The 12,206-nt window shown below is 47.8% G+C and overlaps 1 protein-coding gene across 1 annotated transcript in view; it reads left to right on the forward strand.

Moving 5' to 3' along the window:
- The first annotated feature begins 3,962 nt into the window (after positions 1–3,962).
- MEIS3 (Meis homeobox 3) overlaps positions 3,963–12,206 on the forward strand; it is a 77,015-nt gene continuing 68,771 nt past the window's right edge. The window contains exons 1-2 of the mRNA XM_083455748.1: positions 3,963–5,519; positions 8,700–8,902. Coding sequence (XP_083311874.1) covers positions 5,508–5,519; positions 8,700–8,902 — 215 coding nt within the window. The 5' untranslated portion in view covers positions 3,963–5,507. The remainder of the gene's footprint in view (positions 5,520–8,699; positions 8,903–12,206) is intronic.

A 12,206-nucleotide genomic window follows, 5' to 3' on the forward strand; every position in this document is an offset into this window, starting at 1 on the left:
TTGTCAACGTATATACACACTGGATAGATATCTGGTTTTAGCTGCTGATGGGTGACAGAATGTTCACGAACATTCCAATTGCTCAGGAGTTTTTGTTTATTTAAAAAAATGGAAAGAAAAGAACAAGCTGTTGCAAAATTCCTAGGAGCAGAAGAGCTCGTGGAAGGGTTCAATAAGGAAAGCCGGGGGGGAATAAATATTAGCCAACTGTTAGATTGTGCAAATGAGATTTGTGTAGACATGTAGAACAGCATGTATGAGTTGTTTCGGAACAGACCCATTGAAACAGACGAAATTCAGATAGCTGTGCCAACTAATTTTAATGGGTCAACTCTTGAGTATACAATCTGCTGTAGCTCTGGGTGTGTGTATGTCGGAGAGAAAGAGAGGATGAAGCAGATTAGATACAGAAAAGGTACTACACATTATCACACAAATGTGTCTGCAGAATGATGTGGGTTTTTACTCTCATCATCTAATTTCAAGCTCCATGCTTTTCAGTGCACCGCAGTCCACGCATTCGCTCACATGTGAGGAGTGACCAAGTTATGCGCGAATGAATTAACCCTTGTAGAACAAAACTCCAGGGCCCAATGCTACTATCCATCAAGACTTTCTAAATAGAAGGGTTAGAGGAGGAATTTGGTTCGGTGCACATGTGGACGCAGGTGGCGCTGTGGGTTAAACCACAGAGCCTAGGACTTGCCGATCAGAAGGTCAGCGGTTCGAATCCCCACAATGGGGTGAGCTCCTGTTGCTCGGTCCCTGCTACTGCCAACCTAGCAGTTCGAAAGCACCTCAAAGTGCAAGTAGATTAATAGGTACCACTCCGGCGGGAAGGTAAACGGTGTTTCCGTGCGCTGCTCTGGTTCGCCAGAAGCGGCTTGGTCATGCTGGCCACATGACCTGGAAGCTGTACGCCAGCTCCCTTGACCAGTAAAGCGAGATGAGCGCTGCAACCCCAGAGTTGTCCACGACCGGACCTAATGTTCAGGGGTCCCTTTACTTTTACATTTTTATGTGAAGCGACCTATTTCATGTTTGGAGGCAGTAATGTTCCTGCTGGAAAATGCAAGAGGGGAGAGTGCTCTTATGATCGGGTCTTACTTATGGATTCTTCCCAAAGGCATCTGGTTAGCTTCTGGGATGGAGTAATGTCAGACTAGTTGTGCCACTGGCTTGATCCAGCTGTCTCTTCCAGTGTTCTGATGTTCATCCTTCCTGAAAGATGCAATATGCAAACCAAAACCATCCTTTGAAATTTGCGCTTCTCTGAATTTTGCGATGCAGTTCTCCAACTGAATCCTGCCTGAAAAAAATCATGCAAAATGTGCAAAATTTAAGGGGAAGTCAAAATATCTAATATAATAAAATAAAATAAATTGCCCGGTAGCACCTTTGAGACCAACTAAGTTTTGTTCTTGGTATAAGTTTTCGTGTGCATGCACACTACTTCAGACACGAGGAAGTGTGTGTCGAAGAGTGTGTGATAGCATGGAACAATGCATTATATTGAAGGAAATCACTTGGAGAAATGTGTGTCTGGCAAAATTGCAAATGCCAAGAGTGTAAATTGAGAGAAAAACACACTAAAATGCTTGCAAATTTTCATGAGGATTCCTTTTTAAAATTGCACCCCTTAAATTTTGCACGGTTGCTGCAATGTGGAGAACTGAATTTAAGATTAGAACAATGAGAATCTGAGAGAAACCAAAACTGGCAAATTTGTCCATCCCTGCTAAAGACCCAAGCAGTGATTACTGTTATCCATCATGGGTACTCCTCAAATCTGAAACTAACAATCTTGGGTAATCAGCACGTCAAGCCAAGGCCAATTTCGCCTTGACAGACACTTATCTCTCCCTCATCCGTGGCAGGGAACAGGGGCCAAAAGGAAGAAGGGGAGGGAAAAAGCAAAAAGCAAAAACCTGTTTTAATTCAAAGCAAACCTAGGTGGCAATTTCTCAGAGAAGTGACTGGCGGATGTTTCCTGGTACTGCTTTCTGCGAAGAAAATTAGTAAACTGGCTCCATCGTCTCCTCCAAATTCATATAATTGACTGCTATTCTGAGATAATAAATCTAAAAGAAAAGAATAGAAGTGTTCATATTTATTGTTTTTATTTATTTAAAAACGAGTCAATAAAATACATAATATGTTGTGCAGATTCATTAACTTTAGTCCCTGTGTTACATTGTAAACATGTGTAATTATCCCCCCCCCCCCATTTACTCTTGCTTACAATTTCTTTGTTTTTTATCGGAAGATTATTGTGGATAACAAAGGTACTTTTAATGTCTGTGTTTTCAGTTCATAGGGTCCCCTCTACAGGTCTCGCTTCCGTTTTTCTGCCTACTCCTCCGTTGCTTCCCCATGTCAAATTTTAGATTCTAAACTCCTGGGGCGGAGGCCTCTTTTGTTACATTTTGTACGCACGCTGATTCTCTCTTTCCATCGTACACACACCTCAAACACAGTGTCGAGAATTAAGCTTCAAAGGGCCACACTTCCCTTCCCTCCACATAGTTTAATGTGCCTGATTCTCTGGCAAGACTTGGAGACCCTTCATGTTCGGATCTTGTTTGCTTCCTGTGCGCAGTATCTTTGATTTCAGAAAGTGTCTGTGCACATCTTAATTTCACTTTGAAAATAATAATAATAATAATTTATTATTTATACCCCGCCCATCTGGCTGGGCCTCCCCAGCCACTCTGGGCAGCTTCCATAGAAACCAAAAATACAGTAAAATATCACACGTTAAAAACTTCCCTGAACAGGGCTGCCTTAAGATGTCTTCTGAATGTCAGGTAGTTGTTTATCGACTCTTCCTAGTCAGCTCATCTGGATGCCCCAACTTCTTCACTGTCCACTTTATACATCTGATTAAGTAGGATTAACCAGAGAAAACTCTTCCTACGATAAAATTGTTAACTTGATGATGATGATGGTGATGATGATTTAAATTTGCATACCCACCCTTCATCCGGAGATTACGGGGTGGCTCACCACATAAAAACACAAAACGGTTGTGCTTACTGTGACAGTTACTCCCCTAGATGACGCTGTTGGTGATTTGGCTTCAATAATAATAATAATAATAATAATAATTTATACCCTGGCCCATCTGCAAAGGGGCATGCACAGTGATCAAGCCATACTAATTAACTAACCACAGTTAAGCTGGGGTAAGTACACAGTCCAAGGTTTTAGGGAACAACATCACCAGGCAGACAGGACTTGGGTCCTGCAGTTAGGATCAGGCGCTAGACCTCTCTCCCTGCTGGGTGTTAATCCAGATCTCTCCCCCTCCTGGTTGCTCCTTGGTGTCTTGTGGGTGTCCACACTCCCAAGAGAAAGTAGTTTAACTTCTGTGGCTCCCCTGACAGGCACCTGCCTGGTTCTGTTGGCTGTGGCTCAGCGTTGACCCGGCAAGACCTGCTCACTTGTCTAGGGCTCGGGTTGCCAGGTGTTTTGAGTGGCACTGCAGAGCATAACAAGATCCGTGCATCTTCTTGCTAGGGAAAGCCTTTACCTGCTAAAATCCTGAATGCCAGTTTTTTTTGGGGGGGGGGAGCACCCCACAACAAGGTGACAACCCTGACCTACCAGGGCTGGATTTTATTTTATTTTATATTTTAGCGGCAACCTCAGAAATAGGTGCCGGAGCTAAAAAAAAAACTCTGGGGAGCGGCTGTCCCTAAAGTCCAAGAGAGGGAGATTTCGGGGAGCAACTGGGGCCAGCCCAGGGGAAGGAGGCAAGCCGCCTCCTGACGCTGCTAGGGCGAGGAGGGATAGTCCCCCTGCCGCCTGTCTCGTCCGCCAGAAGGACCCCTCGCTCAGCTGATAACCTCGGCTCTTTCCCATCGGAGGAGGAGGAGGAGGCAGGCAGAGAACGAGTTAAAGAAAAAACCCTTCTACTTCCGGATGTGTTCATAGCTCAGGGCTGTGAAGCTGAGAGAGAGAGGGGAGAAAACCAGAGCGCACAAGAGAGAGCATCTTTCTCTCTCTCTCTCTCCCCTCCTCCTCTTCTTCTTCTTTCCACATATACAGAAAGCAAAACAGCTTCCATAGGAGCAGAGACAGGCAACGAAAGGAAACCGCAGGCAACCGATTTGATTGATTATTTTTTCAAAGAGATATATCTATAGATAGATGATAGATATATAAAAATAGCCATCGTGGGTTTTTTTTTTAGAATCCAAACTCCCAGCTTAGAAGAGAGAGAGGGAGCCTCGTCAATTTCATCCTCTCGTTTCCCTCCTCGCCAGATCCACTGCTGCTTTAAGAGGAGGGGAAACTGACAAGCCCATATTCTCTCTGTGTGCGTCCCCCCCCCCCCCAATTCCCCGCCCCAGCTCCTCTGTTTGCTGAGCCGAGGGGGCTGGGGTGTGTTGTGTTAGCTGAATCCTCCTTGGTGGAGATGCTGGGTGGGGGGGCTTTTTGGAACCTCTGAGCCCCCCCACACCTCCCTTCTTACACCTACTCTCCTCCTCTTCTTCTTCTTCTCTCTCTCTCTCCATCCTCCCCCCCCCACCCGGTTTTCCTTTTCATTCCTGTCTCCTTGCTTTGATAGGATTGAAGCCACAACCATTTAAAAGGGGAGAGGGAGGAGAAAGGAGCCGGGGGGGGGGGGGGAGAGAGAGAGAAGAAGAAGAAGAAGAAGAAGAGAGTCGATGTCCATCTTTTAAAAGGAGAGGAGAAGGAGAAGGGGGGAAGGAAAGAAAAGAAAGGGGGGAGAGAGAGAAAGGAGTGTTTTGGAGAAGGGGGTGGGGGTGTTTGATCATCACACACACCCCTTCTCTCTCTCTCTCTTTCTCTCTCTCTCTCTCTCCTCCTCCCCCCCTTCCAATTTCAAACTACCACCGGGTTGTTGATATTTTTTTTCCCCCTACGAGGACCATCAGTCACTTGAAGTCTGACACCTCGCAGCACTTGATGGGCAGCTACGACAGCCAAAAGGCAGAAGAAAGGGTCTACTTGGGAGGAAGAAGAAGATACCCGCAAGGAAGGAAATAAGGAACTCAAGCCTTCCCCCCCCCCCCATGCAAACACATCCACGCAGATCTGTCACCCCGGCAATCTCACTAGCAAGCTGGCTTAGGTTTGTTTTCTATATCTGTACGTGTGTGTGAGTGCAAAAGGTTAGATTTTTTTTCCCTCTCTCTTTTTTTGGGGGGGCTATTTTTTTTTATAAAAAAAATATTCTTCTTGCTGCTGAGCGATCCACAGAGAAACCGGCCGTCCCTGAAAGGAAAATAGGTTGTTTCTTAAACCCACCAAAACAAAAAACCCAACCCAAAGGCAACAAAAGCCAAACTATTTGAAACAGTTTCCATCTCTCACTTGGTTGGTCTTCTTGGAGCGATGGGGTCAGAGAGGGGCCCAAAATGAAAGATCTCCTCTTTGGAAAGGACTGAAGTTTCTCTGGCCCCCCCAGAGCCGCCTCCCCCCAAGGGGGAGAAGCAAGAAGGAAAGAAAGCCCGAGAGAACGAACTTCCCAGCGTCTGATGGCACAAAGGGTAAGTGATGGCGAGGACGGTGATGATAATAATAATAATGTGTTTTTGGGATAGAACTCGGTGTTGTTTGCGAAATCTGTTCTGAAAGATTCTCTTATCTTCTGGCCTAGACTCTTAGAAGCACACGACAAAAACTCAACAAGTAAAAAAAAAGGAATGATAGGTCTGCGTGTTTGTGTGTGTGTTTATAGATCTATAGTTTTCTTATTGGCTGCTCTTTCGGAAAAGAAAAAATAACTTTGTGGCTTGTGAAGTTAGTAACTCTAGAACTCACAGCGATAAACTCAGACAGGGCTTGAACCTGTCTGCTGCCTTTAAAACAGCCTTCATCCCTCCTTCCTTCAACACTTCCCATCTCAACTTCTTATTTGTAAATATTTATCTCTTCCCTTCCTCCGCCCACCCCGGGGTTTGATTGGCAAGTGTCAAATGAAATTTTTTTTGGATGGGGAAAAAGAAAAGAGAGAGGAATGCCACTTTGGAAATATATATATATTTAAAAGCATTTTCATTTCGAGTATATTAGCTGTCACCCCTAGTCGGTGTAAATAGAGGCACGCCTCGTTCTCGGGTTAACTTTGTGGTTTAAGAGAGATGGCTTAAAAAACAACAAAATAAACTAAATATTGACCGGTGTTTTGAAGCGGCCCTATAGCAAATTTGAGCAAAATAGATGCATTGGGTATACTTAAGAACAAAACCGAAAAAGCAGCCGGGGACAAAAACCTCTCTCACGCAGGGCAAACTATTTCTTGACTTTCTCAGTCTAGCCTTTTTGCTTTGATTCCACGTTGCTCATTTGAAAGCCTCAATGGGGCTGCTTTGTGGCATTTTGCGATGCCTTTCAGAAGTTTTTCGACTCCTTTTTCCTCCTCTGACCCCCCTCCGTGGAGCGGCAGAAAAGATCTGGCCGGTCTGAAAGGCTGAGGTTAATGTGTCTTCAATGTGGCCGGTTGTAAGAAATTCAGAAAACTTTTCATGGGACTCTAATTCCCAAACCGCCACCATTTATTTTGTATGGGGGAACGCTTCAGTACCCACACCCTCCCCACTGTTTTGAAATTCATCCATTGCGCTGGGGGCTGGAGAAACTACAATTCCTTGCAACAGAGACAGAACGAGCTACTGCAAAAAAAGTCTCTCGATTTTTTTCCCCACCCACCCAACTTCTCTATAGCAAGCCTGCACCAACATTTTTTAATTCAAAGAGAATCTCTGCCGCTTTATTAAAAAAAAATCCTGTCCATTCTGACTAAGTTTTCAAACTTTAGAAATCAACTGTTTCTCTAGGCAAAAGCGGAAAGGTGTGAGTGGGTTGGAAATCCTTCACATACTTACACCTAGGAGAAACTCTGATAAGATAATTCAAAATATGAGTGTGCTCGATAGTTTTGCAGCCAGCATTTGTTACCATCACCCACACCTGAACAATTTAAATTACTGTTGCTGTTGTTGTTCATCATTCAAAGGTCCCACGCACGGAGCATCTGTGGGGCATTTAAAAGGCATCCGTTCATTTATTTATTTGAAATTGTGTATTTTTGCACCCGTTGAAAGAGAGGAGTCTGTGGAGTTTCAAGCGAGGTTTTGCGAAACGAGAGAGAGAGGAATAACGTCAAGCGGCCCATAAGAGCATGAGATACGGCATGATTTAAATGAGAATAGTTGGCAGGGTGAAAAAATTTCACACTTTCTCTTTTTTTGCCCCCTCCCTTTCCCCACGAAAGGGGGGCGGGAGATGGGAGAAGAAGAGAATGTTTTTGTTCTATTTAAAAAGAACACTGAAGTTTCGAAAAGTGCCTGGCGGGGTTTAAGGAGGTTGACTGTACTCCCTTTAAGGAGGAAAAATAAAAGCGAGCGAGAGAGAGATTGGGGCAAAAAGATGTAGGTGTTGATTTCTTCTTAAGGGGGACAACTAGTCGGGAAAAGGATGAAGATGACCTGCGAGTAACCGGGGGGACGGGACAGTTCATTCAGGAATTAAATCCAAGCTTATTTAAAAGCCCGCTTGCAGGAAGCGTGGAAACCAGGCAGATTCCAGTGTTAAAATGATGATGATGTGGATAATAAAATTAAAAAATTCCTTCTTGGACAATCCAGTCCCAGGACAGAAGTATGACTGTGTGTTTGCGTGAGTTTGATCTCTCCAAAGTTTAGTGACTCCCCGGCTAGGAGAAAAGCCTTCTCACTTCTTTTAAAGTTTGCAGAGAAGCGATGCAGCCTCCGGTCCACTACCAAAAACAAAAGCAATTGGGGTTTAAGGAAGCTAGATTATTTTTTCCCTTGCATGTGTGGAAGGTGTTTTGCAGTTTGAGGGTGCATCAAACTACAAGCGAAATTAGCAGCTTCCCCCACCCGATTTGCAAGTAACTTTTTTTTTAGGGAGGGGGGAGAACTGGTGGGGGTCTTCTTCTAGGTGCTGTGTTTTGTAGGGGGCTGGGGGGGGGATAGAGACTACGGCGCCCAGTACTTGGGAGCGCGACGCTGCGCGCAGGCCTTGGAGACGGAGGCTGGAATTAACAAGGCCGGCTTCGTGAAATTGACGAGCGCTGGCGTGAAATTGACTTAAGTGGCCGAAGGCACAAAAGAGGACACATTTGTGGCGAGGGATGGCGAAAGTTTGGGGGCTGTTGTGAGAGGCGGCTGGGAAGAAATGGCCGGGGGTCTCCTGAGCGGAGGATTAAGGGCGAAACTGGCCGTTGGTGTATGGACGCTGCTGCTAAGCTTAATTTTAATTTATTTCGAGGGGGTGCAGAAGAACGGCAAACAAAACTAGCAAATGTTCGACCCAAGTGGAAAACTCGGGGAAGTGACGCCGGTGGGAAAAGATCAAAATGCGGGGAGATTTAGATAAAAACCAAGGCTTGTGTCTGTATATTTGTGCTCCCCGCTCAATACTTGGCCCCAAGTTCCTCTCTGAGATGAAAACCTTCCCAAAATTTGCTTTTTAAAAGTCGGTCATTTAAAAGGCATCTTTCTTTGTATCACACACACGAATGTGACTTTTTAGGCGTGCTCAGATATGGGTTTTCCTGGTGTCTGGCTGCGGCATTTATTCGCCCTTTGGTGATGCGAAATTGGCTAAATGCGCCCAGATCGGATGTCTAAACTTTTTCTCTCTGTCTCTCTTTGCCCCCCTACCTTGCCCGGTTTTCGCACCTGGGTCTTCTTTACCTCCAGTACGATGACTTGGTACATTACGCCGGAATGGACGGGGTCTCTCTGCCGGGCTTTGGAGACCCACACACGGGCCGGGGTCTGCAACACCACGCTCTGAACCAGGGGGGCCCTTACGGATCCGCCGGAGTGAACCACCGGCCCGGCTTGCCCCCGGGGCTGGGCACCAACGACGCCTTGAAGAGAGAGAAGGATGAAATTTATGGGTGAGTCCGGATCCCGCTCAGTCCCTCGAGGAAGGGCGGGGGGGGGGGAGGATGGAGGTTTGGCAGGGGTTCGGATGATGAGCCCAACTCGCCTTGAAAACTTGTGCGCGCAACTCTTTGGCATCGGGGATCCGTCCCCCTCCTCTTCCCCAAACCCTCTTTGGATATTGGAGAAAGGGAAGGAGAAGGGTAGGAATATGTGCGCCTCGATCCGAAGCCTGCCTCCTCGGGAGTAAATGCCTCTGTGCTCCAGGGGGCTTTCCACTCAAGGAAACGGGCCGCAGAAAGACTCAAAACTTGTTTGCAGCGGCTGCACCCCCGCCACTTACTCGCTTACTTCGGGGTGAACCAGGCGGATCCTGCTCCTGCTTGCACGGAGGACTTACTCCCGAGGAATCGTGCTGCGCTCACTTGGAAGGAAGCCGCTCTGAAGCCACAGGAGCTGCTTCCCAGCTAGACGTGCAGACGATCCGACCGCGAATCTGATATATTCCAACCGGGATATTTCTCTAAATTCAGCTGGATCTCGCTCTCACACACAAACTCTTAGCGGATCGAAGATGTTCCCTTCCGGTAGATCTGTCCTCAGGCTTCTCCCCCTTCCCCCTATGAAAGAGGGTTATTACCGTGTTTGCTTAATTGATCGATTCGGTGGGACGTGGCTTCCCTGCGGGTCTCCCCGTCTTGCTTTTCCCAGGGAGCGTAAATAGTGGGGTCCCCCACCCCACCCCGCAGTCTCGTGCACACTTTATCCTCTTTTTTTGCAGCCGGATCCTCTGGGTGTTAATTCGTTAGTATTTTTCCTATGTGCTCCCGAGTAAGTCTGCCGAGGACCGCAGCCGGAATTAACTGCCCTCTCCCTCTAAGGTCGTAATTGGTTTGCTTGGTGACTCCAACCAGACAGACTTTGATTTACAGGGGGCATTTTCTGCCTGGGTTCCGCAGGCTCTTCTTGTTTAGAAATCCGCTCAAGGTGCGTGGGATTTCTAGAACATCTGCGCGCCTCGAGATTTATTTGGGCGTCTGCGGTTTCCAAGACTTCACTTTATCCTCGCGCTTTTCTCCGTGGGGCGAAAAAGATGCGTTGTACTGTTACTGTATATCTTTCTCTCTCGCGCCCTCCATTCCGCATGTTTCTTCATGCCAAAGAATGACAGGATTCGCGTCTCCTGTTGCTGGCTAGCTAGATTTTCCTCCCTGCTGTGCGTTTACGATTCCCAATCTCAGGTGGGTCTCTCCTTTCCAAAAGGTCCGTTCCTCTTTTTGGCTGCGCGTCTCAGGATTTCCACAGCAGATGAAATGCTCTCGGGATTTCCGGGCCTCTTATTTTAGTTTCCACCAGTCCTACAGTATAGATCCCACCCCCGCCCGCTTCTGAAAGGCATTTTATTTCCTGCTAGACTCAGGAATAGGGGCGAACCCTCCGACGACCGCAAGAAATAAGAAGTGGGCAAGATACGGAGGTTTGCGCTCTTGAAATCTCGGGATTTCACTAAGACCTCGGAAAGGCAGATGACAGAACACTAGGAAGATGCCTTATTCTAAGTCCATTGGGTCAAGCTAGCTCGGAAATCTGGCTCTCCGGGGTTTCAGACGGAGTTTCCCCGCAGCCCTACCTGGCGATGCCATGGAGAATCGGACCAGGGACCTTCTTGGATGCGCAACAGATGCGCATCTACTGAGCCACGGCTAGCTGTGGAGAGCCGGAGGGCGGCAGGTTGGCAAAAGCGGAGGACGCCGGGGAGGCGGGTTGGGAGGGCACAGGGACCCCGAGAGCTGCTTTATCCTGAGTCAGGCCCCGTTTGCCTCTGTCTTGCCCGCTCGGGCTGGCAGCGGCAGTGATTCTCAGGCAGGGGAGGATTCGAACCCGCACCCCAAGAGGAGATGCCGGGGTGCGTGAAAAGCGGGTGCATTGCCACTGAGCCTCAGCCTCTCCTTCTCCTCCACATCATCATCATCAGCATCATTGCTGCTATTATCATCCTGTGGTTGAGATCACAGCAGAAAGGGACTCCGAAGTGCGCAGGTCAGCTGAAAGGGTGGTGGAGAGGATTGGGAAAAAAATACAGTGGTTGAAAACAAGAGCGCTTCCGTGTGAATCAGCCAAGGATCAGGCCCTCCCCGGTGTGCAGTGGCGTAGCGTGGGGGGTGCAGGGGGGGGGGCTGGTCGCACCTGGCGCAACATCTGGTGGTTAGGGTTAGGGGGCGCAAATCCACGGGTTAGGGGGCGCAAATTACTTGCCTTGCCCCGGGTGCTGACAACCCACGCTACGCCACTGCCGGCGTGCCTTGCAGAGGTGGCCCCCTCCCCGGTTTGAGAAGAGGCAGATGACTCAGATTTGGGGCATCAAGGAGTGGCGAGGCGGGGAGGCGGCTGTGTCCTAGGGGAGAACAGTCCAGCCACTCTCTTCTCTTCCCTCGCCCCCCCCCCCCGCCAGATTCAACCTCAGTTCCCCAGTCTGTAAAACGGGACCAACAGCGGCCTTCTCAGAGTAGGTCTGCTAGGGGTGAGAGGATTTGCGGCAGGAGCTTTTGAGCGGAAAGAGGAGGAATCTTTTTCGGGGTGTGTGTGTGTGACAAATTCATGGATCCCGTGTGAACTGGATCCAAAGACGGAGTCGCCAGCTCCGTTATAAGTTGTGAGCTTCCCAGAGGCGCAAGGCTGGGCGCTCCGGAAAAGGGGACCTCCTTGGGTGTTAAAGGGTCTTTTCGTTTCATCCCACATGATCCTTGTAGAACCCCCACAAGGAGTTCCTACAGACCACCACCCCCAGTTGAAAAAGGCATTTATTAATACGGGCATTAAAATTATTTTTCACTGCGGGTTGTGTGTGTGTGTGTGAGCATGCAGCGTTTTACAAAGTGCCTTTTCTTGCTCTTTGCGCTGGATCGGTCCCAGCGAACAGGTGGGGATCTCCGGATCGGGCTTTATGCTGCAGTTTTTTTTTCATGCAGAGGTGAAAATGTGTGTTTGCGTGTGTAAGTGCACGCATGATTTTGTGAGTGGGCATGGGCACACCCAGATCCACACCCTCATGGATTTGGATTTATTTGAGCACCCAAGAAGGAAAAATCAAAAGGACAGTTTTAAAAAGTTTAGTAGGCGTTTTTTGTTTTTTTCCTTGTTACATTTTTTTGAAGCGAGTTGACTCAAAACCTGATTCTGGGATGTGCTTCTTGGAGCACTTTGACTGCCAGTAGAGCTAGTTTGGCATTAGAACACAAACCCTGCTAAATCAGACAAAAAGTCCACTTTGCCCAGTGTCCTGTTTCTGACAGTGACAGGTCTAGCTCAGTGGCATTC

The sequence above is a fragment of the Podarcis tiliguerta genome, assembly GCF_965153285.1.
Source record: "Podarcis tiliguerta genome assembly, chromosome: 8".
NCBI lineage: Eukaryota > Metazoa > Chordata > Lepidosauria > Squamata > Lacertidae > Podarcis > Podarcis tiliguerta.